The following is a 24,924-nucleotide window of genomic DNA, read 5'->3' as shown; positions in this document are numbered from 1 at the left end:
AGCTCTTGGATTTATCAAATATGCTTCATTAGACAAAGAGAAGGGCTAGCAACTCCAGTGGAGTGTGAAATCCAATCCATGGGACAAGTCTCAAATAAGGTTTTCTTAGCAATCCAGCCACATGCCTTAGTTCCTCCTTTAGGTGTAAAACGAAACAGTACATTACAATCATCAAGGATAAGGGGAAAAATATCATCTACAATTGCAGATATTGTCTACGCTAATAACAGATTAGCAATCACACTCCAGGATGATGTTCAGCCGCAAATGCTGATGAAGATGGCGTTCGCCAAGCTGCAGTAAAATGAATTTATTTTATATATTTTCATTTACAAAATTTATCCCACTCAGTTTTGCTCTATCGTCAGTCCTATTAAATTCAATTAATCCCATTGAGTTTATTTCGATAGTTTAAGCCGTAGAAGTCATAATGTGACGGTATGATCCATTGAGACGTTGGATACGTTTATAATCCCTTTGAGTGTTCTTCTTAGAGATCTCGGGTTCAAATAATTATGTTTGCGGGTATATGTGTGTTGTCAATAACTAAGAAAAATTATGAATATATATATTGTAATCGTCGTAGATTATTTAAATAATAACACCATTGATGTGAATATGCAATTTGTGCAAATTAAGCAAACTATTATTATTAATTTCTAATTACATTGTATTTACATAAAACTACAATGACAAGAGCCAAAATTTATTAATTACAATTTATTCAAAACAATGTTAGAATATGATTCTTAATATTAGGATTTAATTCTAATTAGTTATCATAATATTGTGTTCCAGTCTACTACACAAGTTTTTGGAACTAACAAATAATAATAATTTTACAAAAAATAAATCAAATGATAATAATAACAAAATACACGTAATAAAAGAATAAATTCTAATTAAAAAGAAATAGTATTGATAAATAATAATAATAATATCAATTTTTATAAACCGAACCGCTGTTTGTTTGGTTCTGAATGGAATCATTTAGCGTTGAATGTTGAACCGTTTAACATTCAGTGTGTTTGTTTTTCACCTCTGAATGATTCAATGCTGACTGATTCAGCAAAATAGTACTGAATGATTCAGCATCAAAGTACATTCTGAATAATTCAGAGCCATTATCAAATAGCATGTCACATTCAGAGTTAATTCATACATAGCCTCTGAATCATTCAGCATTTAAATCATTCAACGTTTAATCATTCTGAAGTAAACAAACAATCCCTTAGTAACTGAAATTATTTGGGTAAAGTACACTGTAGGTCACTAATTTATACTTGAATGCTTATTTTAATTATTGAATTCTTATAAATTATAAAATGATTTTTAAATTTATTAAATTATTATAAAATAATCACTATAATAAATGTACAAATTTAATAAAATATAATGATTATTATATAACAATTTGATAAATGTAATGATTATTTTATAAATTTAAAAAAAATTAACAATCAAAATGTTTATTTGAATATTGTGGAGTGACCTTTAATATACTTAAATGAGTTTGCACGACATTTTTTGTAACTTTAGTAACGGTTTGATCTGAACCGAATGACTTTATTAAATTATATTTTTTTTAATTTTTTAATTCAACTTCTGGGGTTCCTTTTTCTCTCTCTAATAACTTCCAGAGTACCGAGCTGCTGCAGCTCGGTGTTGGATTTTATAAGGAGAAAAAGAACCTCAGACGGTGGTTTTGACTGCTGTTGTTTTTCTTTGACAGCTTTTTGGCGGGAAAGAAAGTTATTTTGGTCGGTCGGAAGAGAGGCAAAAGAAAAGGGAATAAAAAAGGTACGTTATTCATCCTTTTTTATCTCTTTCTTTTTTCGTCCAAATTTCAGATAGTTGCGATTATATTTCAAGTGAAAATTGATTTGAATTCAATCCCTATGTTTTATACCTATGAGAAAATTCGAGGGAAAAACAATTGATTAATTTGATCTCGTTTCTTCTGTTTGATCATTGAATTTCAAATTTTCAAAGCAATCTGTGAAGATTATGAATTTCGAATTTGAGTTGCTTATAAAATTTCTGCAATTTCAATTTTATTTTTTTCAGATCTAAAGGAAATCATTTTTTATTTCTGAATTCGAATGGGGAAGAAGGAAACAATTAGAAAGAAACCTCCTCCTCCTACTAAGCAATCTGTCAAGAATGTTTATCCAACGCCACCTCCATTACCTGTTAAAGCTCCGAGTAATGGGCGGAAGAATGGATCAGCCACAACAGGGAACGACTGTGCTTCAACAACCACAAAGGATTTATGGGATAATCTGTTTGATGGAGGATATAGAGCAGATGTTACCATCGAAACCGATAACGGTGACATCATCTATGGACATGCTAATGTTCTTGTAAGCATTCCTTATATCCATCTCGATTTTTATTGTAAATACATCCTTCATTTCTGCTATTAACCTATTATATCTTAAACAAATTCTTGACGCAATCCCTTCACTGGTTATTTTTCAACAGGGCATGGCTTCCCCAGTCTTAAGAGACATGTTGAAAAGAGCAAAAGGATGTGGCCAAAAGAAACCAATTTCCATCCATGGTGTTCACCAAGATGCAGTTTGGGTTTTCATCCGATTCTTGTACTCTTCCCGGTAACCATTCTTTTCCTATTGCAGATGATAGGATTTGAACCCAAATTTGTTAATAAATCGTATGAATCAACTGAATTAAATATCCGGTATTTATTGCATCATGCAACTATGTGCTAAATTGTTATTGGCTTTTCATTTTGCAGTTATGAAAATGAAGAAATGAAAGAATTTATGGTGCCATTGTTGCTGCTGTGACACGCATATAATGTGCCTCAATTGAAGCGAGTTGTTGAAGAAGAATTGGAGCTTGGATTGATGAATACAGAAAACGTAGTTGATATTTTCCAGCTTTCGTGACTCTGCGATGCCCCTCGGCTAACTCTGATTAGTCACGGGTGATCTTAAAGAACTTCAAGGCTGTTGTTGCAACCCAAGGATGGAGAACAATGAGGAACAGGCATCCAGGACTTGAAAAGGAGCTTCTGGAATCAGTGATTGAAGAAGAAAACGTAAGTGATTTTCTTCCAAAAAAAGGCTTTGTTTTGATACCATTGCTATTAGCACCTAGATGGAGGCTCTTATTTAAATGTTCTTCATTTAAAAGAACTAATGTTTAAATGTAATTCTCAGAACCAAAAGGAGAAAATCAGAAAATCAAAGGAACGGAAGATTTATCTTGAATTATTTGAAGCAATGGAGGCTCTTGTTCATATTTGCAGAGATGGTTGCAGGACTATTGGTCCACATGATAAGGATTTTACGCAGAACCTGCAAAGGGCTTGAATTGCTCGTTCGTCACTTTGCCGGTTGCAAATTGAGAGTCCCTGGGGGCTGCATTCATTGCAAGAGAATGTCGAAGCTACTGGAGTTATACTCCCGTCTATGTGCTGGCTCAAAAGTTTGTAGAGCTCCTTTATGCAGGTACCTAGAAAAACTATTGTTTTTGGTTTCCTATGGTTAAAAGTGGTGTCATCCCACATATTTATCTAAAACTGGTTTTGGGTTAAATATATGTTATCATATCTCATGTTTTGTTTTTTCAAGGAATTTCAAGGAAAAGATCAGGAAACAAAGCAAGAAGGATGAGATCAAGTGGAAACTACTAGTGAATAAGATTTTGAGAACAAAAAGGATTAGAGGAAGTGTATCATTCATTGTGTCCTCAAATTCCATCTCTTCATGACGACCAAAAATATGCAGTGGAATTTGCTACATGACTATCAAAGGTTCGGGAAAAATTATTTCAAGAGATCTTTCCCATCACGCCATTTATGAACTTTACGAATAAAAACAATTCATTTCACCATTTTTTTTCTATGTTATCGTTCACACTCTGTGTTTACATGGAGATAAAAAAAGTGAAGATTCATCCTTGAAAAAGAGAGAAAATAGAGAGAGAGAAAAAGGCCCAAATGGAGAGAAAAAGTGTGAATACACGACTTTCATTGATCGGACCATAAATGACGTAGTGAGACAAATTCGTATAATAATTTTTCTAGGTAATGACACTTACAAAAGTGACATTTATTTGTAAGAAAATGTAGTTATTCCATTTTCCTCTTCTTGTAAAAAAAGAGAGGAGAACAAGCCGTTTGTAGAGTAGTAGTTCAATATTAACTATTGCTTATAAAATTTGTTAACTCAAGTTTTATATAAGTTATAAAATCCGACTTTTTAAGAGGATAAACTAATCTATTACATTTATTTGAATGTTGATTATTTATTTTATTTGAAAATATATTAAATTGTTGTTTAATTTAACAAAATATTCTAATTTAATGAATTAGCAGTTCTAGATTCTTTCTTTACATAAGCAGCAATTTAGCAGAAAGGCAGATCTGATTACCACAGTTGTTTCTGCTTAGAACAGTAACAACCTATCAAAATCTGCTGGATAATCCCCTTTATTCACGAGGGAAAGAAATTTTGAAATTAAAATTTAAGATTTAGGGGATTTATTGTGACAATTGGTCTATATCATTTATCAAATACGCTATAACTTTAGATGATTTTATTTGATGATCCATCAGTTTATATGGTACTGATTATATTTAGGATGGGTATATGTCAGATTTTTTACATATACGAACTCAATTCAAAAAATCAAATCTTGAACTCGATTTAATCTAAATTCGACCAAATTTTAGGGCAAGATATGCATTCAGTTGGACTTAAATATACATAATATTTAAATTATTAAGTAAAATAAAAATCCACTTAAAAAAATAAAAGAGATATTATTATAATTATCCCTAAAAAATAAAATAGAAGTACTTTTCCAAAGAAGTTGCAACTCTTCTGTCAATAAGGGTGCGTTTGGTTCACGGAATGTAAGATTACCAGTGGGAATGTAAAATTACCAGGGAATATGATTACTGGGAATGTTGTATTTTGTGTTTGGTTGGCTTAGTAGGAATGTAAGATTACCGTGTTTGGTTAAATGAATAAAATATTATTGGAATGTATATTTGACCAAATTGTCCTTATTATATATTTGTTTTTTTAACAAGTTGGAAAATATTTATATATTTCTTTAAAAAAATTAAATTCATAAAATTTATATAATTTTTTTACAAAATTGAAAATATAAAAAGGTTTAATGAAAGGGTAAAATTTTATTTTAACCCCTGAACTTCATATAAAATTTTAATTATAGACTTTTTTTGTAAATCTAAAATAGTTTAAGGATAAATTTATAATTTAACCTTCGTAGAATTTTTATTATTCAATGACAGAATAATGATATTTTGAAAGAAAAAAAAATTTAAGGACATTTTAGTCGAAAACTCTGGTAATCCAACAATACCTAAGGAAAGGGAGGTAATGTCATTCCCAGTAATATACCCAAAAAATCAACTATTGATAATCTTACATTACCAAAAATGAGATTCCCGGATTAATCAAACGAAAAAATGTGAATTTTATTCAAGAATCACGCATTACATCATCTAAACGTCCCCTAAGGACTATTATCCTCCGCTTTTGCCCGTATAGAAGTGCTCCTACCCAAATCCCTTGCTCGTTATCCGAATCTTTAGAATAGGGTAAACTGTCTCCTCTCTGCTCCACAATTTCAAAATAACTATGTTGACAAAGAGATAATTATGTCTATCAATTAGATTCATCTAAAAAATGAGAATGAGTTGTCTCAATCCCTGCCATTGAACAAAATCACGAGATATAAATTATATTATTTACAATAAATTTCAAATCAAATCATTTTATGACATTTCTTCCTATAAAAGGGTAATTATTATACTCTCAAAAGTCACTTATAAAACAACAAACTCTTTGTCAACCAAGACTTTCAGATATACCTCTCCGCTTGCCAAAGTTTCTGAGAAATCCATATTCTCTAACCACATGAATATCATAGCTTTCGTACTGACTACAGTGTATGGAAAAAAAATCTCTGATAAGTCCAATCTATTAGAGCAAAATTCAAGATGTGACGATTAAATTTATTTAGTTTATTAACTTACGAATAGTTATAAATATTGTTAGAGTTACTATAAATAACACTCAACATAATCGAGAAGGATTTCTGACCTCCATAATTTATATATGTATATTCTCATATTCTCCTTACGATACATTCTCTCTTATAGATAATCAATAGCGAAAAACTGTTTTTTTTTATTAATTGTAATTCTTCACCTAAATTAAAAGAGTTAAATTGACAATAACAAACAAAATAAATTTATTTTTATCGATGTTATTCTTATTAACAAATGTCAACAATAAAATTTTAATGTATTTATTTAAATATAATTTTAAAGAGTATATATAGATATTAAATTCAAGAGAACCCGCCGAGAATATTGAATTTTGTCGACAAAATTACAAATGAAGTCGTATAATCCAAACAAAACATTATATAAATGATGTTTATTGTGGAGGTTTACTGACAAATTATGCTGATAGGCTCCTCCTCATATCACTGACTCTCCCACAACTCCCACGGATAACCATCCAATTGCCATAAATATATACTTCTTTTTTTAAAATGTCATAAATATATAATATCTTAATATTAATATATCACAATTACAAGATAACATTTATTTATAATTTTTTAAATTGAGACTAAAAAATAATCATTAAAATTTTTAAAATCAGCTTTGAATAAAATTTGTTTCGATATATTTATTAATTTTTTTGATTATTTTGTTTTTATTTATATAATATATTTATTTTTATTAACTTTTTTAGGGATAAGACATCAAATTTTTTTATTAAAATTTAAAGATCAAATTATATTTTCATTATATTAGGTAATGATTAAATAAATTAAAATATAAACTTTTACATTTCTGATCCAGATCGATAGCTAAAGACTCGTCCCATCTAGGGTTGTTCATTCGGTTAAAACCGAACCGAACCGAACCAAATTAATTGAACTTTTTTTTTCTTTAACCGTTAACCGAACCTAATTTTTTTTTCGAACATATTAACCGAACCAAATAAATTTCGGTTAATTTTCAAATTAACCGAATTTTTTTTTTAAATTTTCTAATTTATATAAAAAAATGTTTTAAATTCAAAAAAAGTTTATAATTAATTTAAATAATATATAATTTTAAAATAAAAATTTCATATAAATTTTTAATTAATTAATATTGATTTAGGTTTAAAAGTTATTGGATCTTAAATTATCAATTGAGTTTTAAATGGTTTGGGCTTAGCCCATATGTTATATTTAATATTTTTTAATTAAAAAACAATTTACAATTAATTTAAATAATATATCATTATAAAATAAAAATTTTATATAATTTTTTAATTAATTAATATTGATTTAGGTTTAAAAGTTATTGGATCTTAAATTATTAATTGGGTTTTAAATGGTTTGGGCTTAGCCCATATGTTATATATAATATATTAATATTTTTTAATTAAAAAAACAATTTAAAATTAATTTAAATAATATATAATTATAAAATAAAATTTTATATAATTTTTTTAATTAATTAATATTGATTTAGGTTTAAAAGTTATTGGATCTTAAATGTTAAAATTCTTCATTACTTCACCTTGTTATTTGTCAACACACATTTTTCGTCCTACTAGGATTCAAACTCTCAAAAATAGGATAGAATTCTGCTAGGATTCAACTCCTAAAAATAGGATAGAATTTTGCTATGTTTTAAACTCCTAAAGATAGGATCCACAAGCACTATAAATAGCCATTGTAGCTCACTATTGTAACACACGATTTACACACAAAAACATAGAGGAAAGCACGGAAAGATACAAAGGCAAAACTATTGTAAAGGATTCGAAAAGGAAATAAAAGGTAGCATTTTCTTTTTTCTTTCTTTTGCATGTGCACGTTATTTTACTTGAAATTTGGTTTGAATAACCCAAAACGTAGGTTGCGCCGATGACCAAAACGGGTGGGGTTTCGAAGTTTCGAACCTAGATCTACCCCGAGGCTTATTTTTAAAAACTGGTTTGATTTTCGGATAAAGGAGGGGAAGAGCTTTTTAAAAATCTATATTAGTCCCTTTATTTATTATATGGATATTTTATTCATTTATTTTTATTATTCATGTTATTATTATTATATGTATATATATATATATTAAATTATTTTCATTTATTTTTTACTATATTTTACTATTATATATATATATATATTTCTTTAATTTTACTTATAAGTCTAATATTACTATCTATATATATTGTAATTATCTTTATCTAGTCATATATTTTTTTATACTTTTAATAGTTTATTTATATACCTATTATTAATATATATATTCTTAATTATTTTTATTTGATTATTTTTTTATTTACGTAATATATCTTATAACTTTATATATATATTTTTTATTATTTTCGTTTTTTATTTATTATTATTATATTATTTTTAAAAAAACCTTGTGTCTTTATCATTATTATTATTAAACATTATATTATATACTACTAACCTAGAGGGTCTATTTTTTGTCTTATTTCTTACTAAAGCCCCCATTTTCGGTGAATTGAGAGGGTATCTTTTCTATTTTTAAGTATTTGGTGTACATATATAGCTTATTTATTTTATTAATACTTTGATATATATATATATATATATTTTTTTCCTTTTTTCAAATATTACTATATACAATTATTACTTTACTATTTTTTTTTTCTTATCTTACTTATTTATTTTATTTTTCCCTTGTATCTTATTTGTTTTCTTTACCTTGTTTATCTAACACATTTCTCGATTTTTTTTAAATCAATCAAGGGTAAGTAATTAGGATCGAAACTTTACTTTTTAATTTAACTTGTCATTTTTCTTAATTAAGACAACTGGAAATTACGTAGTACCGAAAGGGCGGTTCAAGGGTGCTAATCATTCCTTGACCGTAACCGACTCCCGAGCCCGACATATTTCTGGTAAGACGCAGATCAGGTAAGAAATAGGGTATCCGATCAACCCATTTATTTTTAAATAAATGATCGGTGACGACTCCAATCCACATTTTTCAAGTCGAAGCCCAATTCTGGGGCCCAACCGAAAGACGGTTGCGACATTATTAAATTGAGTTATCATTCAGGTTGATAAAAAATAAATTTCATAATTTAAATACATAAGATTCCTGTGATCGTGACATATCAATTGCATTAATTGGAAGATTAAAGTTTTAATTAATAATAATATAAAGGTTAAAAGCAAATCCTAATTAATTACATGAATTAGTTGTGATTGATGAGTTTATAAGAATGCCTAAGGGATGTCATGATTTTTTGGTTGTATTATAGATTCCTTCACAATAAAAGCATGGCTAACACTTAATGATTTCCCCTATACTTATGCATATACTAAAATTTAAACTAAAATATGAATTCATCAAGTGATCTCAGTAATTAAAGAGATGCTATTTTCTTTTAAAGTCTCGAGTTTAAGCAATTACATCTGTGGGATGTATAAGTATGTCAATAATTAAGAGATTATGAATATATATTACATTATACCTCAAACTATTAAAAAAATTAAATTTAACACACTATGATATTGTATATTTTAATGTAGGTTTAAAAGGATTATTAACATTTTAATTACAATGTTAATAATCTTATGTCTCCTAATCTCTTGCAAAACCCTCGATGATTAGTTTCTAAAAATATTATATATTTTTCTCCACTAGCATTACAATATACATAGCTAAACCTCACAAGTCTAAAAATATTTTCGATACATGTGCATGCCATCTACATGCCAAATAACCCTAAAAAACAACCACTTTTTCTCTTAAAAAAAATTAAAAACCCTTAATAAAAGAGTACTTTAATTTGTTTTTATAGAAATAATATATTATAATGAGATGTAAAATAATTAAATAAATAATAAAAAAAAAGTAAGAAATAAATCCAACGGTGGAGCGACAACCATCCGCGGAAACACGGAGCCGCTTGCGGCTTTGGAATCTAATCTCTTTCACTTTCCTCCGTTGCACTCAATAGTTCCCGAGAAATAAAAAAAAATAAATCAAACCTTAAATTTTTTGAATCTTTATATTATTAAAGAATATTACGAAATTTAACATAATAATGTTATTTTAAAATAAGTTAGTAAATATTTAATAAAAAAATATTTTATTAAAGACAATATAATACTAATTAAAACAAACACACATTACCTTGACAAGGGTTGAAGCAAATAAAAAGGTCAAGATATTTTTTATTAAATGTGAATAATAACTAAAATTAATTCAGCTTGTTTTCTTAAAAAATTAAAATATTTTCAGCTGGTTTTTTCAATTGACTATTATTTAAGTTGAACATAATTATAGTTTAATTAATTTTTAGTACTAAATTATAATAATTCAAACATGCAGTTAAAATAAGTTTTCAAAATCAATTAACAACTCAAACATTTTTAAGCTTTAGAATAAAACCAATTATTAATGTCAAAATGATACAAATCAACGATGATTTTTATGTCAAACTGCATCATTAGTTCCTACATTATATATTTATATTAATCATAGGCTTTATTTATGTACTTTAATTTAATCCATTCCATACACGTAATGTAGAGTTTAATAGAAGAATTTAACCTAATTTTTATTCAAAATTGCAGTGGACAACTGAAGTATTGTTAACTAATAAACGCACCCACTCACTACCAAACTAACCAGAGTTTAGCCTTCTTAGTTTTCCTCTTTAAAACCCTTATTGATCACTTCCCCATTTCAAATCTCTCTCTGGCTATCTCTCTATCATTTTCCCTCGGAAGCCATTTTTATCGTCCTCCCTGTTCCTTGAAATCCAAGTAACAGTTTCGTCAACCCAGCGACCAGACCCTTGAAAAAGCTTTGGGATATATTCATGAGTTGCAACGGGTGTCGAGTCTTACGAAAAGGATGCAGCGACAGTTGTGTTCTACGTCCATGTCTACAATGGATCGAGAATCCCGAATCACAGGGCTTTGCCACCGTTTTCGTCGCCAAGTTCTTCGGCCGAGCGGGTCTCATGTCTTTCATTTCTGCCGTTCCTGAATCTCAACGCCCTGGTATTGCCGCTAAAAAAACCTTTTTCTTTACATTCTTGCCTTTTTTATTTCATTTTAATGTATTCTCAAGTTTTGGTAATGGAACTTTCAACCAGCTTTGTTCCAGTCGCTGTTGTTCGAAGCTTGCGGGAGAACGGTGAATCCCGTGAATGGAGCCGTCGGGCTTCTATGGACCGGGAACTGGCATGTTTGTCAAGCGGCGGTCGAAACAGTTCTCCGTGGCGGAACTCTACAGCCGATACCGGAATCCATGGCTCCGACATCGGAAGCTGCCGGTTCGGAGGACATGTGGAAGTTGCAAGAAACGGTGACGAGTTTGAACTCCAACTGTCGGTTTTCCAGTTCAAGATCTAAGGTTTCATCACATAAGCGTAAAACCATGGATGAGTTGAAGAAATTACAGCCGTCCGATCTGGATCTTTGCTTGACTCCAAATTTTAAAGGAGACCGAATGGATGATAATAGACGGCCGGGGACTCCGTCTATGAACTCGGAGGAATCCGTCACGACGACTACGTGCTTTGAAAGTGGGCTTGCAGATCATGGGAAGTTACTAAACTTGTTTGTTTGAGGAGAAAAAAAAAGGAGAAATGATATTCTTTTTTGGTGAATCTAACGCTGAAATGATTTGGGGGATTTAAATTATTTTTGGAGCACGTTTCCCCGGAAAATTCTTTTACCGGTGAGAGTATTTAAATTACCTGCATATGATTCCTCTCTTTTTATTTGTTTCAGTACTGTAAAAACTGTGCGTGAGAGAGAAAATAAGTATGTCGATGATCATCTTTTTTGTTATTAAACTGTGTTCTTCGTTTTTTTTTCATGTAAGTATGAAATTTAGGTTTTAGTGTCAATTAAAACCTATGTGCAGTTGTGCACCACGAACTTGGTTGATGAATAAATCAAAGTTCATTTTTATTTGTTGATGATAAATTTTTATATAATATTTAAGTTATTTATAACTTTTAAAGCTTTAAATTATAGTGAGAACAAATATTGAAAATAAAATTTTGAGTGTTTTTTACGTTTGCAATAGTTGTTATAAATGTAATATATATACTATTATTCCTAATAAATATTAACAAGTAGTAGAATCTATTGAGATTATGAATTCAAACCGTTATTTAAAAGAAATATTAATAATTAATATTGATTATTAAAATAAACAAATTTGCATAATAGTGATAGTACCAGCTCGTGAAGCAACCAAGCTACAGAACATAAATTGTACTTATCCTCCCACACAAATTTTCTCCCATGGTCATTGTGTCGTGTCCCCCACAATCCAAACCTAGCGCGTCTCATTCGTTTTCACCTCCCAAATACTTGGATAGGAGAATATATATCTATCTAAAATCTTATAGAGTTTATTAATTGAATATTAATTAATTTATTCTTTATAACTATAATGTAGTATAAAAATAAGATACTTATCAACTTTCTTTCTTTTTTCCCGTAATTATCCACAATAAATATTAAGGGAATAAATTTGAGAATTTGGAATAAATGGGGTTGGGGAACCTTTCGGCGCTTAACAGACAACTCATTGGCAGGCGGCTTTTGCCTTTTGGGATGGTGCAAAGAGGCGTATAAGAAAGTACTAGCTTCGTCGGTTGAAACTAGGGGTGTTCAAATAATCGAATTAATTCGGTTAATTGATCGAATCGAATTAATTCGGTTAATTCGGTTCGGTTATCAAATTAGTTCGGTCGGTTAACAGTTAAAAAAAATTTAGAATTCGATTAACGGTTAATTCAGTTCGAATTCGGTTAATTAAACGAATTAACCGAATTAACCGAAATTAAATTTTAAATATTAAATATATTATATATAACATATGTGTTCAACTCAAATCATTTAAAACCCAATTAATAATTTAAGATCCAATAACTTTTAAATTTAAATCAATATTAATTAATTAAAAAAATTATATAAATTTTTTATTTTATAATTATATATTATTTAAATTATTTGTAAACTGTTTTTTAATTAAAAAATATTAAATATATTATATATAACATATGGGCTAAGTCCAAACCATTTAAAACTCAATTAATAATTTAAGATCCAATAACTTTTAAACTTAAATCAATATTAATTAATTAAAAAATTTATCTAAAATTTTTATTTTATAATTATATATTATTTAAATTAATTATAAACTTTTTTTGAATTAAAAAATATTTAATTTTTATATAAATTAAAAAATTTAAAAAAAAAATCGGTTAATTCGAAATTAACCGAATTAACCGAAATTTATTCGGTTCGGTTAATATGTTCGAAAAAAAATTCGGTTCGATTAACGGTTAAAGGAAAAAAAATTGATTAATTCGGTTATAATTAATTCGATTCGATCGGCCACCGTTTTAACTGAATGAACACCCCTAGTTGAAACACGCAAAACCGTGGCCTCAAACTACTAAGAATCATCATAATTTAATATAATTTGAAAGTAAATGTGTAAAAGCATCAGTCATAGATACATGATGAATTTCATGCTTACATAACTTTCTAATCAAATGAAACTTCGTGTAAATCCTTCTATCCCATCCCACTTGATGGTATCCTTTCCTCATGTCATGGGAAGTGATGGGTTCCACCACATCACCACAAAATAGTTACATAGATAAAATAATAATTGTTCATAAAAAATAAAAAAAATAGTTAAAGGATTATAAATAATGTTAATTTATTTTACAACATGATAATTTATTTAACTCATGAGTTAAGTTGACACATTTAACAACTTAACTTATAAATACTAATTAAGTACTTAAGTATTAATGTAATAATGTTATATTAACGACAAACGTTTATCGTTAGTCAATTAACAGTTTACATTTAAATATATTATTTTAATTAATAATAAAAAAATTAAAAATTTAAATAATTTAAAGAATTAATAGAGATAAAAATGATTATTCAAACAAATTTTAATATTATATATATATATATTAAAATATACACAGATATAAAAATTATATCACTATAAGTAGTCTTATCGTAATGGTACACATCCCGATTTGCAATTAAAAAAAACTAAAATGAACCACATAATAGACTTTTAGTTCACATTAAAAAATATATCACCAATATCCTTTTAGAAAACGAATTCCCCAAGACCTAACAATACATTGCTTCAAGAATGGAGCGTGAAGCAGCGAAAAGATGGAGAGTGATAGGAACAATTTATTTTTAATCACTCATAAATAATGGTTTATTTATGGCTGCAACAAGTGGCCAAGTTGGAGCAGCTACCTGAAAGTATATGTGGAGCTGACGTTGCTATCCCTTGGATTTTAGGTAGATTTGGTAAGTTTTTAGTCGTATAAGCATAATCAGAGAAAATAGGTAAAATTAGGGGGAAATGAAAATTAGCAAAAATAGGAAAAATGATATTTATAAAAAATATGTTTAGCAAATTAAAATAATTTTTACAGTAATTTCTAAAGTATGTCAATAATTGTTAACAATTCTGTCAGATTTTTTTTAGTTGTTATTTCGGTTTCAATGTTTCGTCTTGACTAATCCAAACTGATCCGCGTCGCACACTTAGTTTTGGTGTGTGAGTGTCCCAACTGGAATTTTCTGCATACACAAGGACTTCAACTCGAGATATTGCTTAAGTGATATCAAGTTGCTTACCACTTGAACTCAAGACATTGTTGATGATTTTAATTTAATATAAAAACTATTATATTTATTAAAATAATGTTTATAAATATTATTTCTTTAATTTTATTTTCTTTAATTTTATTGACAAAATAATATGATAAATTAAATTAAAAGAGATGAATATTTAAATAAGTAAAGTACAAAAAATGATGTATGATTATGAAACAAAATACATAATTTAATCATAACACGAATGCCCCGATTAAGTCTCACTCCATACATAATGGTTTGTTAAAAAAATACTTTATAATGAAAAATTATTCAATATTTTTCTCCTGTCTATGTCTAATCATAATTCAGTACTTTATTATCTAATCTAACTGTTCAATGTTCATGCATAGACATAAGAATATTATAAGTTTATGTTTGTCACTTTATGATAATTGTCACCCATTCTAATAAAGATATACTAATAAAAGTTCACGTGACATGAATATTACGTTGAAGAAAATAAATAATATAAAGATAATACACATATAACATCGTCTTAGTATTTATATATATGATATAAAGAATTAAAACTTACATTATCATGTAAAAATTTATCATTTATTGAATTTAATTTGATTAATAATATTATTGATATAATATATAAGAGACATATGAACAAGAGATCTAAATGTTTAATATCTTTCTATTTATAGTTGAAGTCTTGACGAGGAATATAAATAGTATATACATTATACAAAAAGTTATAAGTTCAAAATCTATATAACTTGTCGAATATAAATATAAAAAGTGAAAATTCAAATCTAAAACTCATTTTCATCGGCTTAAACATCAATATTCACTAAAAGTACTAAAGGAATTCTTACAATAAATCAAATATCATTATGTAATACTTCAAACACATCAAATAAATACTAATTTATTTGACATTATTATTATTATTGAGATATCTAAAAAATTATAAATTCAAACGAATTTAAATACAAATGCACAAATTAATATATTTGAAAATTTTCAATAATAAACGTGCACATCAAATTTCTATTTAGCCCACATGTCTTTTAGTCCTTGTATCTCTAAGTTAAGGAATCTTATTCAGAATTCTTCAGTTCTATATTTAAACCCCAATTCCTTAACTTGTATGAATCTCCTTTTATGCTTCCCTTAGATTCTTCTTATACTCTTCTTTAACGGCATGCATTTTTATAATTTGTAAGATTATAAAAATATAATATATATATATATATTAAAAAACAATTAAGATATTGATTTTTTTTGTTGTTGAGAAAAACAATTAAAATATGGGCATCATATAACATGAAAATTAAAAGTAAATTTATATCATAATATCACCTAGATGGAGAAATGAAAAAGTACTTTATATAATGGTGTATGATCTCATAAAATACATTTAGCAAGAAGACAAAAGAGGGGGAAAACAAAAGAAAATATCAAAAGAAGAGAACGTGAAAAAAATTGATAAAATAAAGGTTTAATGTAAAAACAAGTACTCAAATCATTTTTAAAGTTAATTTTGGGTGTCTAAAGATTTTTTCGTTAAGAATAGGTACATAACGTTTCTAACGTTACACTTTTAGGTGTCTGGACCGGTAATACCTTTAAATTCAACTATTAAGTGACACGTGTCAGACATATAAAGTTTTTTTAAAAAAATTAAACATATATTTTTAAAAAAACTATAAGTCTGACAATTTTCACTTAACGGCCGAATTTAATGATAAACACCTAAAAATGTAACGTTGAAAACGTTAAATACCTATTCTTAATGAAAAAATCTTTAGACATCCAAAGTTAACTTTAGATATATAATTTGAGCATTTGTTTTTATATTAACCCTAAAATAAATGATTTATTCGTGATAAGTTAAATGTCATTATAGTCATATGAGTGAATGCAAGTCCAGAAATCAAGATTAATTGATAAGAAACTTAATGTTTTTATATAAAAATCTTATTTAAATTTTTTGGATATAAAAAAATAGACGAAAAAAGAATGTTACTTTTTTATTTTAAAATTCAGCTTAATTTTGGTTTTATGTAAATATCAAATATCAAAGTTAAAAAAGAATGCCACACCTCATTACATGACAAAAACCCAACTCCCACGTTACATATAGACAATCGGTTGGCCGGCTATCCTCACATACCACAAAAAAATCCAACCCTAAGTAGCCCACCTTTTCCTCTCATTCTTTTTCTCCGTTATATTTGCCTCTCACAGTGTTCATCTCTTTCTTTGATTATAATAGAGGATGTTTTGAATCAGTGGTTTGCTTTTGTTTTGCTCTTGTTCGTTGTATACCCTATGTTTTAGCAACTGAAAAGGCTCATGTTTGTTGCAAGAAGGGTCTCTTTTGCCAAAATTTTACTTGCATCATGTTGCTCCTGTAGGAGATGAAATGAGGGCTAAACTCACGATATAATGCCCTCAAAATAAATAATTCACGAAATAACGTTATCCCAACATTATTTGCTGAAATAGGGCGAAATCAACAGTGTGGCCGTAGGTCGCCATGCCTTCCGGGCGACCTACGACGTGGCTTGCTCTGCATGGGACATGCACAACCCAACCATAGGTCGCCATGCACTCCCAGCGACCTCCTAGGTCGCCATGCACGCCCGGCGACCAAGGAGGTCGCCATGCACTCGGGGCGACCAAGGATTCATGCATGGGGAGATCGTGCCATGCACTCGGGGCTCGGTTCATGCATGGGGCACTCGAGGCGACCAAGGAACGGTTCATGCATGGGACACTCGGGGCCATGGAGTCCCGGCAAGGTCGCGAGCAGGCGAGCATGCAGCAGGGCATGGATGGGCGTGCATGGGCGTGCTCCTTTGGCGAGATGGGCGTGCATGGGCATGGAGGTCGTTGGCTGGTAGGTCGCAGGGCATGCATGGCGACCTACCAGGTCGCTGGGCGTGCATGGCGACCTGGTAGGTCGCCGGGCGTGCATGGCGACCTACCCCCGGTACTGTAGAGGACACCACTTGAGCAATTAATCTGACGATCCCACTATTTCGTGAAAAAAAAAATTTCAACGCACTATCAACGAGATTTTGCCTGAAATGAGGGTTTAGTCCTTCTTTGAAGTTTGATCAGTCACTTTGTTGATTAAAGGTCCTCACAAAAGCTTGAACTTTTAAATTTACTCATTTGCCGAATTTCCCCAAACTGTACTCATAATTTGCGGGGCTTTTGTGTCACCGTTTTCACCAAAAACTTTGTGGATCACTTCCCAATGACAAGGTACCCACTGCTAGTCTTTTTCTCTCTTTCTTCTTTCTTCTGATAGCATCTGATTCATATTTTGTTGCTGCTTCGTTTTGCCTGTCAATATTGGCAATCGTTGTTTCTATTATTCTCCATGATGCAATTCAATGAAACCCCATCACGTCCCTTGCAACAAATCACTCCATTTTTAATTCCATCAATGAACAAAACCAACCAGAATCACCAGGTTCGTACAGGGCCTGGATTACACACCTCAAAGGGTTTAGCTAGATTCGGTGATGCCAATTGCATGGAACAACTTTTAGTCAGTTGTGCAAACGCAATAGAAAGCAATGATGCAACTCTAGCTCAGCAAATCTTTTGGGTCCTAAACAACATTGCACCACCTGATGGTGAATCCAACCAGCGTCTAACGTGTGCTTTTCTCCGATCTCTTATTGTCCGAGCAGCTAAAAGTGGAACTTGCAAAATGCTCGCAACAATGGCGAATGCTCGATGCAACCTGTCTATCCATACCCACACTTTTTCCGTCATCGAGTTGGCTAATTATGTCGACTTAACCCCGTGGCACCGGTTTGGTTTCACCGCGGCAAATGCGGCGATACTCGAAGCCATCGAAGGGTATTCAGTCATTCACATTGTTGATATAAGCTCGACACATTGCATGCAAATCCCCACATTAATCGACACCATAGATAATAGACTCGAAGGACCGCCAATGGTGAAACTTACAATTCCTGGTTATTGGATGGACTACATCATAAGCATGCTCGAGCATGTAGCATATATAGTCTTGCTTAGTTAGTTAGTTGAAATGTAACTGCCTTTCTGGTATAGCAGTTATACATTGATTGTATATAAAGACATGCAGAGTCTTGTACACACGATCAACAACAATGATATATTTTTCATAGTAATTGAGTTTTCTATCATGGTATCAATCGCTCAGCTGGTTCTGGGATAAGCTGTATTCCTACTGCTGCGTGGTAATTCTTGGCAAGACTTTTCGATTTCATCTTGCAAGAATTGGGATCATGGCATTTGGTGGTTCTGGAAACATTCTTGGCAGTTCAGAATCATTGAGACCCAGCAAGATGTTCACAAACAAAGGCATCAACATCATGCTTAATGAGATGAATTTCCTTCGATGGAAACAACAGGTTCTCTTAACGGTTCGAAGTCATCGGCTTGAGAGGCTGCTCACCGGAGATCTTCGATCCCCACCTGAAAGAATACTTGATGCATATGGCAATCTTGTCATCAATGAAGAATATGATGTATTTGTTGCACAAGATAGTGCTCTGGCCTCTTGGCTTTTGTCCACCAGCAGAGATCATCTGCTACCACAATTTGTTGGTGCTAAAACTGCCTTTAAGGTATGGGCTACAGTTCTTAAGTTCTTATCTAATCGATCAACTACCAACATAATGAGTTTGCATTGCAAGTTGAGGTTCATCAAGAAAGGAGATGAAAGTATGCGATCATATCTCACTTCGATCAAAGAGGTGTGTGATGCACTAGCTGCATGTGGCAGTGTCATTTCTGACATTGATCATATAGCTACAATTCTGAATTGACTCTCACTCGAGTATCAACCTTTTGTTGTTGTAATTACAGCGAGTAAAGATGCCTTTACAGTAGATGCGGTTCATTCTACGTTAATTGATGCAGAAGCTCAACTTAAAAGTTTTCAAGGACAATCTCAACCGCTTCTTAGTGCAAATGTTGCACATGTTCAGAATAGCAATCAAAGAAGATATTCTGGACAATCTACTGATCAACAGAATGCTGGGAATGAACGAATGACACAACAATATTCGCGTGGTCGGACGAGTAATCGAGGTCGAGGAAGAACAAGGGTGCAATGTCAACTGTGTGGAAAGATGGGGCACACTGTGGATCGATGCTGGCATCGGTTTGATCAGTCGTTTTCTGGAATTCTTACTGATAAGCATGAGTCCTTTAATACACAGTTAACTGGTTTTTATAGTGAATGTTATACCAGTGTAAACAGTGGATGTGCTCCAATGCAGACATTGTCTTCAACATCAATGCAGACCTTGTCTTCAACATCTTCCAGCTCAGACAAATGGGTTATAGACTCAGAAGCTACTCATCATGTAACTCCAGACAGTTCCAAACTTAACAATGCATCTGATTATTCAGGACCAGGTAAGTTAGCTGTGGGAAATGGACAAAATCTTGATATATACAAGTCTGGATCATCTCTCATTCGAACTAGATCTCGAGCTCTTTACATTAATAATCTTCTGCATGTTCCTGATGTCACTAAAAATCTTTTGTCTGTCTCTAAGTTTTCTAGAGAGAACGGGGTATTTTTTGAGTTTCATGTGAATCATTGCTTGGTGAAAGATTATAATACTAGAGTAGTGCTGGTGCAAGGATGGGAGACTGCTGGTTTGTATCATTTTGCTGCTGATAATGTATCTTGTGATAAGAAATCAAACTCAATGATAGTAAATGTAGCTACTAGCATAAACTTGTATGATTTGTGGCATCAAAGGCTTGGGCATCCTTCTCATGCATCATTGGTGCAAATTTGTAAACAAATTGGAGTCAATATTGCTCCCTCGATAAATAAAGAGAGTACAAATGTTTGTGTAGCTTGTAGAATGGGGAAGAGCCATAAAATACCGTTTCATGAGTCTAAAACAGTGTATGACAAACCTTTTCAGTTAGTTTTTCTGACCTATGGGGACCCTCTTACATAACTTCAAATGGTTTCAGCTATTATGTGTCTTTTGTAGATGCATGTACAAGGCACTGCTGGGTATATTTACTTAAGAACAAGAATCAAACAATGCATGCTTTCCACTTGTTTCATGCATTTGTTAAGACTCAGTTTGAGACAGAAATAAAGGAACTGCAAACTGACTGGGGTGGAGAGTACAGACCATTCACAGCAATATTGGCAAGTATGGGAGTTCATCACCGATTAACCTGTCCTCACACCTCAGAACAAAACAGTGTTGTTGAACGAAAACACCGGCATGTTATTGAATCAGCACTGGTCTTAATGGCACAAGCTTCTTTACCTTTAAGGTTCTGGTCATATGCTGTAAGTATAGCTGTGTACCTTATTAATCGAATGCCCACCAAGGTTCTGGATGGAAAATCACCATTTGAAGCCCTTTACAATAAGCTACCAGATTACAGTGGTGTGCGTGTTTTTGGGTGCATGTGTTTCCCACATCTTTGAATGTTTCAGCAACATAAGCTAGACTTTAGGTCTCAACCATGCACGTTCCTTGGTTATAGCGCTCATCATAAGGGATATCAATGTCTTGCACCAAGTGGGAAAATCTACATCTCAAGGCATGTAGTTTTTGATGAATCTTGTTTTCCTTTTGCAGGAAGCAGTGACAAAACAACTAAGACAGGTCAGATGTCACCTCGAAAGCTGACACTTATCAATGATGCTCATAGAGTGTGTGCTCGAGCTGATGATTACATGAACATAGGTGAAAATCATATTCATGTTCCATCACCTAGAAGCAATTCAGTTCGAGATTCTGAGTTGATGAACCAGTCTGCTGGAGATGGAAATGTTAACTCGGCTCGTCATGACACAGTTGATAGTGATATTGAAGGAGCTGGAATTGAGCAATATGCACATGATGAAAATGTTGCAGTAGATGAGCAACAAGGGTTGACACAATCAGACTCAGAAGATGTTGTGAGTTCCAAGGTTGCACCTAGTCATCACATGATAACTAGAAGCAAGAGAGGTATATTCAAACCTAAAGTGTATCTGTATGCAGGATGGTGAGGAAGAAGAGCCACATTCGATTCAAGCTGCACTTCAGTCTGATAAGTGGAAGGCATCTATCTGTTCAAGAGGAGTATGATGCCTTGGTCAGGAATAACACATGGACCCTGGTAAGATTACCTGAAGGCAGAATTCCAGTTGGATGTAAATGGTTGTTTAGGATAAAACAGAATATTGATGGCACGTTGCAAAGATACAAAGCCAGATTGGTGGCCAGGGGTTTTTCTCAAATTCCTGAACAAAATTTTCAGAATACATTCAGTCCAGTAGCAAAGTCATCCACAATTAATGGGATACTTGTTGTAGCTGTTCAAAAATAGTGGTGCTTGAGGCAGGTAGACATAAATAATGCTTTTTTAAATGGAGATTTGCAGGAAGAAGTTTATATGCAACAACCCCAAGGATTTGAAGAAGTGGACTCAGATGGAACTCCCTTAGTGTGTAAGCTAAATCGAGCCTTGTATGGATTGAGGCAAGCTCCTCGAAATTGGTATGTTAAGCTGAAGAAACATTTGGTACATATTGGCTTTGAAGTGTCACTTGCAGATTGTTCATTATTTGTAATGAGAAGAGAAAAATTTGTAGTTTATGTCTTGGTATATGTGGATGATATAATTGTTACTGGAAATTTGGTGTGCAAAGTTGAAGAAGTAGTCAGCTTGCTTGGTGAGAAATTTTCTCTCAAGGACTTGGGATAACTCAACTTCTTTCTTGGAATTGAGGTCAAATATGTGGGTGATAGCATTTTTATGAGTCAAAAGAAGTACATCATGGAATTGCTAGATAGAGTGCAGATGAGAAAAGCCACTCCGATGCCCACATCAATGGTCTCATCCCTCAAGCTGACCAAAGAAGCTGGCAGTCCTCTTGTTGATCCAAAGGAGTACAGAAGTCTTGTAGGCTCGTTATTGTATGCATGTCACACAAGGCCAGACATAGCATATAGTGTTAATATATTAGCTCAGTTTATGCATGCACCGTGTGAGCAACACTTGTCTGCTGTGAAAAGAGTACTTAGATACTTGAATGGCACCTTGGATCATGGACTTGTTTTGTCTCGAAATGACTCACCATTACAGATTACTGCATTTGCAGATGCTGATTGGGCAGGAAGCATGGATAACAGGAGATCAATCTCAGGTAATTGTTTGTATCTTGCTGGCAATCTAATCGTATGGAGTTCCAAGAAACAAAAGACTGTGTCTAGGTCCACAACTGAAGCAGAGTATAGGAGTTTGGCTGATGTGTCTTCTGATGCAACGTGGGTAGATGCATTGCTTGATAGTATGGGGATTGAGCTACAAGGCACACCTGTTATATGGTGTGATAACTCTAGTGCCATATCTATGAGTGATAATCCAATTTACCATGCTAAAACTAAGCATGTGGAGTTGGATGTGCATTTCGTGAGAGATAAGGTGGCAGCAAACAAATTGAAGGTGAACTATGTACCATCTTCACATCAGGTAGCAGATGGTTTCACTAAGGCATTGTCAAAAGATTACTTCAATGTGTTCAGACAAAGGTTGGGAGTTGTTTCGTTAAAAGAAGTTGAAGATGGAAGGAGCAGGGAGCATATTGGGTGGACTACATCATAAGCATGCTCGAGCATGTAGCATATATAGTCTTGCTTAGTTAGTTAGTTGAAATGTAACTGCCTTTCTGGTATAGCTGGTATAGCAGTTATACATTGATTGTATATAAAGACATGCATAGTCTTGTACACACGATCAACAACAATGATATGTTTTTCATAGTAATTGAGTTTTCTATCACTGGTGTTCCAATAGATTTCCCCCCAATGCTTGATCTTACGTATGAAGAGTTAGGGTCCTAGGTGGTTAACTTTACTCGGTCACGCAATGTGATGCTGGAATTTAGGGTCGTCCCTTCAATTCACGCCGATGGATTCGCTTCCTTGATTGATCAACTCCGTCTTCAACATCTAGTATATGTGGAAACCGGTGAGGCTCTAGTTATCAATTGCCACATGATGCTTCATTTCATACCAGAAGAAACTCTATCTCCTTTGCCTAATTCAAACTCCATCCTTTACACCTTCTACGGTTCGAATCGATCAATGTTTCTCAAGGCGCTTCGTGGATTAAACCCGACGATTGTTGTTCTTGTAGACGAAGATGCCGATTTAACATCAAATAATGTGGTGTGCAGATTGAGGTCTGCATTCAATTATCTATGGATACCTTACGACACAATGGATACGTTTCTGCCAAAGAGAAGCAAGGAAAGGGAATTGTATGAACCTGATATATGTTGGAAGGTAGAGAATGTTATAGCTAACGAAGGTTTGCAGAGGGTCGATAGAGTGGATTCGAAGAGCCGGTGGGTACAGCGGATGCGGAATGCGGAGTTTAGAGGAGTTGGTTTCAGGGAAGAAGCGGTTTCGGAAGTGAGGACAATGCTTGATAAACATATAGCTGGATGGCGATTGAAGAAAGAAGAAGATGATCTTGTTCTTACTTGGAAAGGACATGATGCTGTATTTGCCACTGCTTGGGTGCATGCTTGAAGGGTTTTTTTTTGTATTATTATAATAAATTTATTATGTATTGAGTTTTCTCTTTTATTAATATCTGATAATCTACCATGACTGTTTTTTCTTTTCTTTTCTTTTCTTTTCTTTTCTTTTAGTCAAACCTTTTGCATTTTTTTCCTTGATGAACATGAAAGTTGTATTTTAAGGATTTAAGTTTAAAATTTTAGGGAATTGAAACGACAGTCGGTCATTGGTTGATTCGCTGGTGGCTCTTTGTCGGATGGAGGCACAATTGTGATAAGCTCGGTCAATGGCAAAGAGCGAGCTGTCGGCATATGAATATAGAGATTGAAATTAGAGTTTTCAAAGCTTTGTTTTGTTTTTTAAAAGTTTGAGAAAAGTTTTTTTTTAGTTTTGATTTTTTATTTTTAAAAGAAATAAAATTATATAAATGTGACATATGTCACTTGACGGAACTTTTTAACTGTCACTACAATCATATACTTAAAATAGTAATGTTTATAACGTTAGACACTTGATTGATCGTAAAAATATTTAAATACTTAAATGAAGAAAAAATTAAACACTTATTTTTATATTAAACCATTTTAAAAATATCAATCTTATCAAATTTAAATATAATTAAAATCCATCAAATATAAATGTAATTAAAATCCATCAAATTTGAGTTCAATATCTA

General features: G+C 31.8%; 1 protein-coding gene and 2 pseudogenes across 1 annotated transcript; all 3 read left to right on the top strand.

Moving 5' to 3' along the window:
* The first annotated feature begins 1,617 nt into the window (after positions 1-1,617).
* LOC120135829 lies at positions 1,618-3,777 on the top strand (annotated as a pseudogene).
* A 6,918-nt stretch (positions 3,778-10,695) lies between these two features.
* LOC120136088 (LOB domain-containing protein 37-like) lies at positions 10,696-11,979 on the top strand. The gene is made up of 2 exons (XM_039152200.1): positions 10,696-11,061; positions 11,157-11,979. Exons 1-2 carry the CDS (start codon positions 10,878-10,880, stop codon positions 11,630-11,632), a joined length of 660 nt encoding a protein of 219 aa, XP_039008131.1. The 5' UTR covers positions 10,696-10,877; the 3' UTR covers positions 11,633-11,979.
* A 6,091-nt stretch (positions 11,980-18,070) lies between these two features.
* Positions 18,071-24,313, top strand: LOC120136087 (annotated as a pseudogene).
* Positions 24,314-24,924: the final 611 nt, after the last annotated feature.

The sequence above is a fragment of the Hibiscus syriacus genome, unplaced genomic scaffold, assembly GCF_006381635.1.
Source record: "Hibiscus syriacus cultivar Baekdansim isolate YM2019G1 unplaced genomic scaffold, ASM638163v2 tig00110621_pilon, whole genome shotgun sequence".
Lineage (NCBI taxonomy): Eukaryota > Viridiplantae > Streptophyta > Magnoliopsida > Malvales > Malvaceae > Hibiscus > Hibiscus syriacus.
Note: the sequence above shows the minus strand (reverse complement) of the source record. Positions and strands in the feature narration are given on the sequence as shown.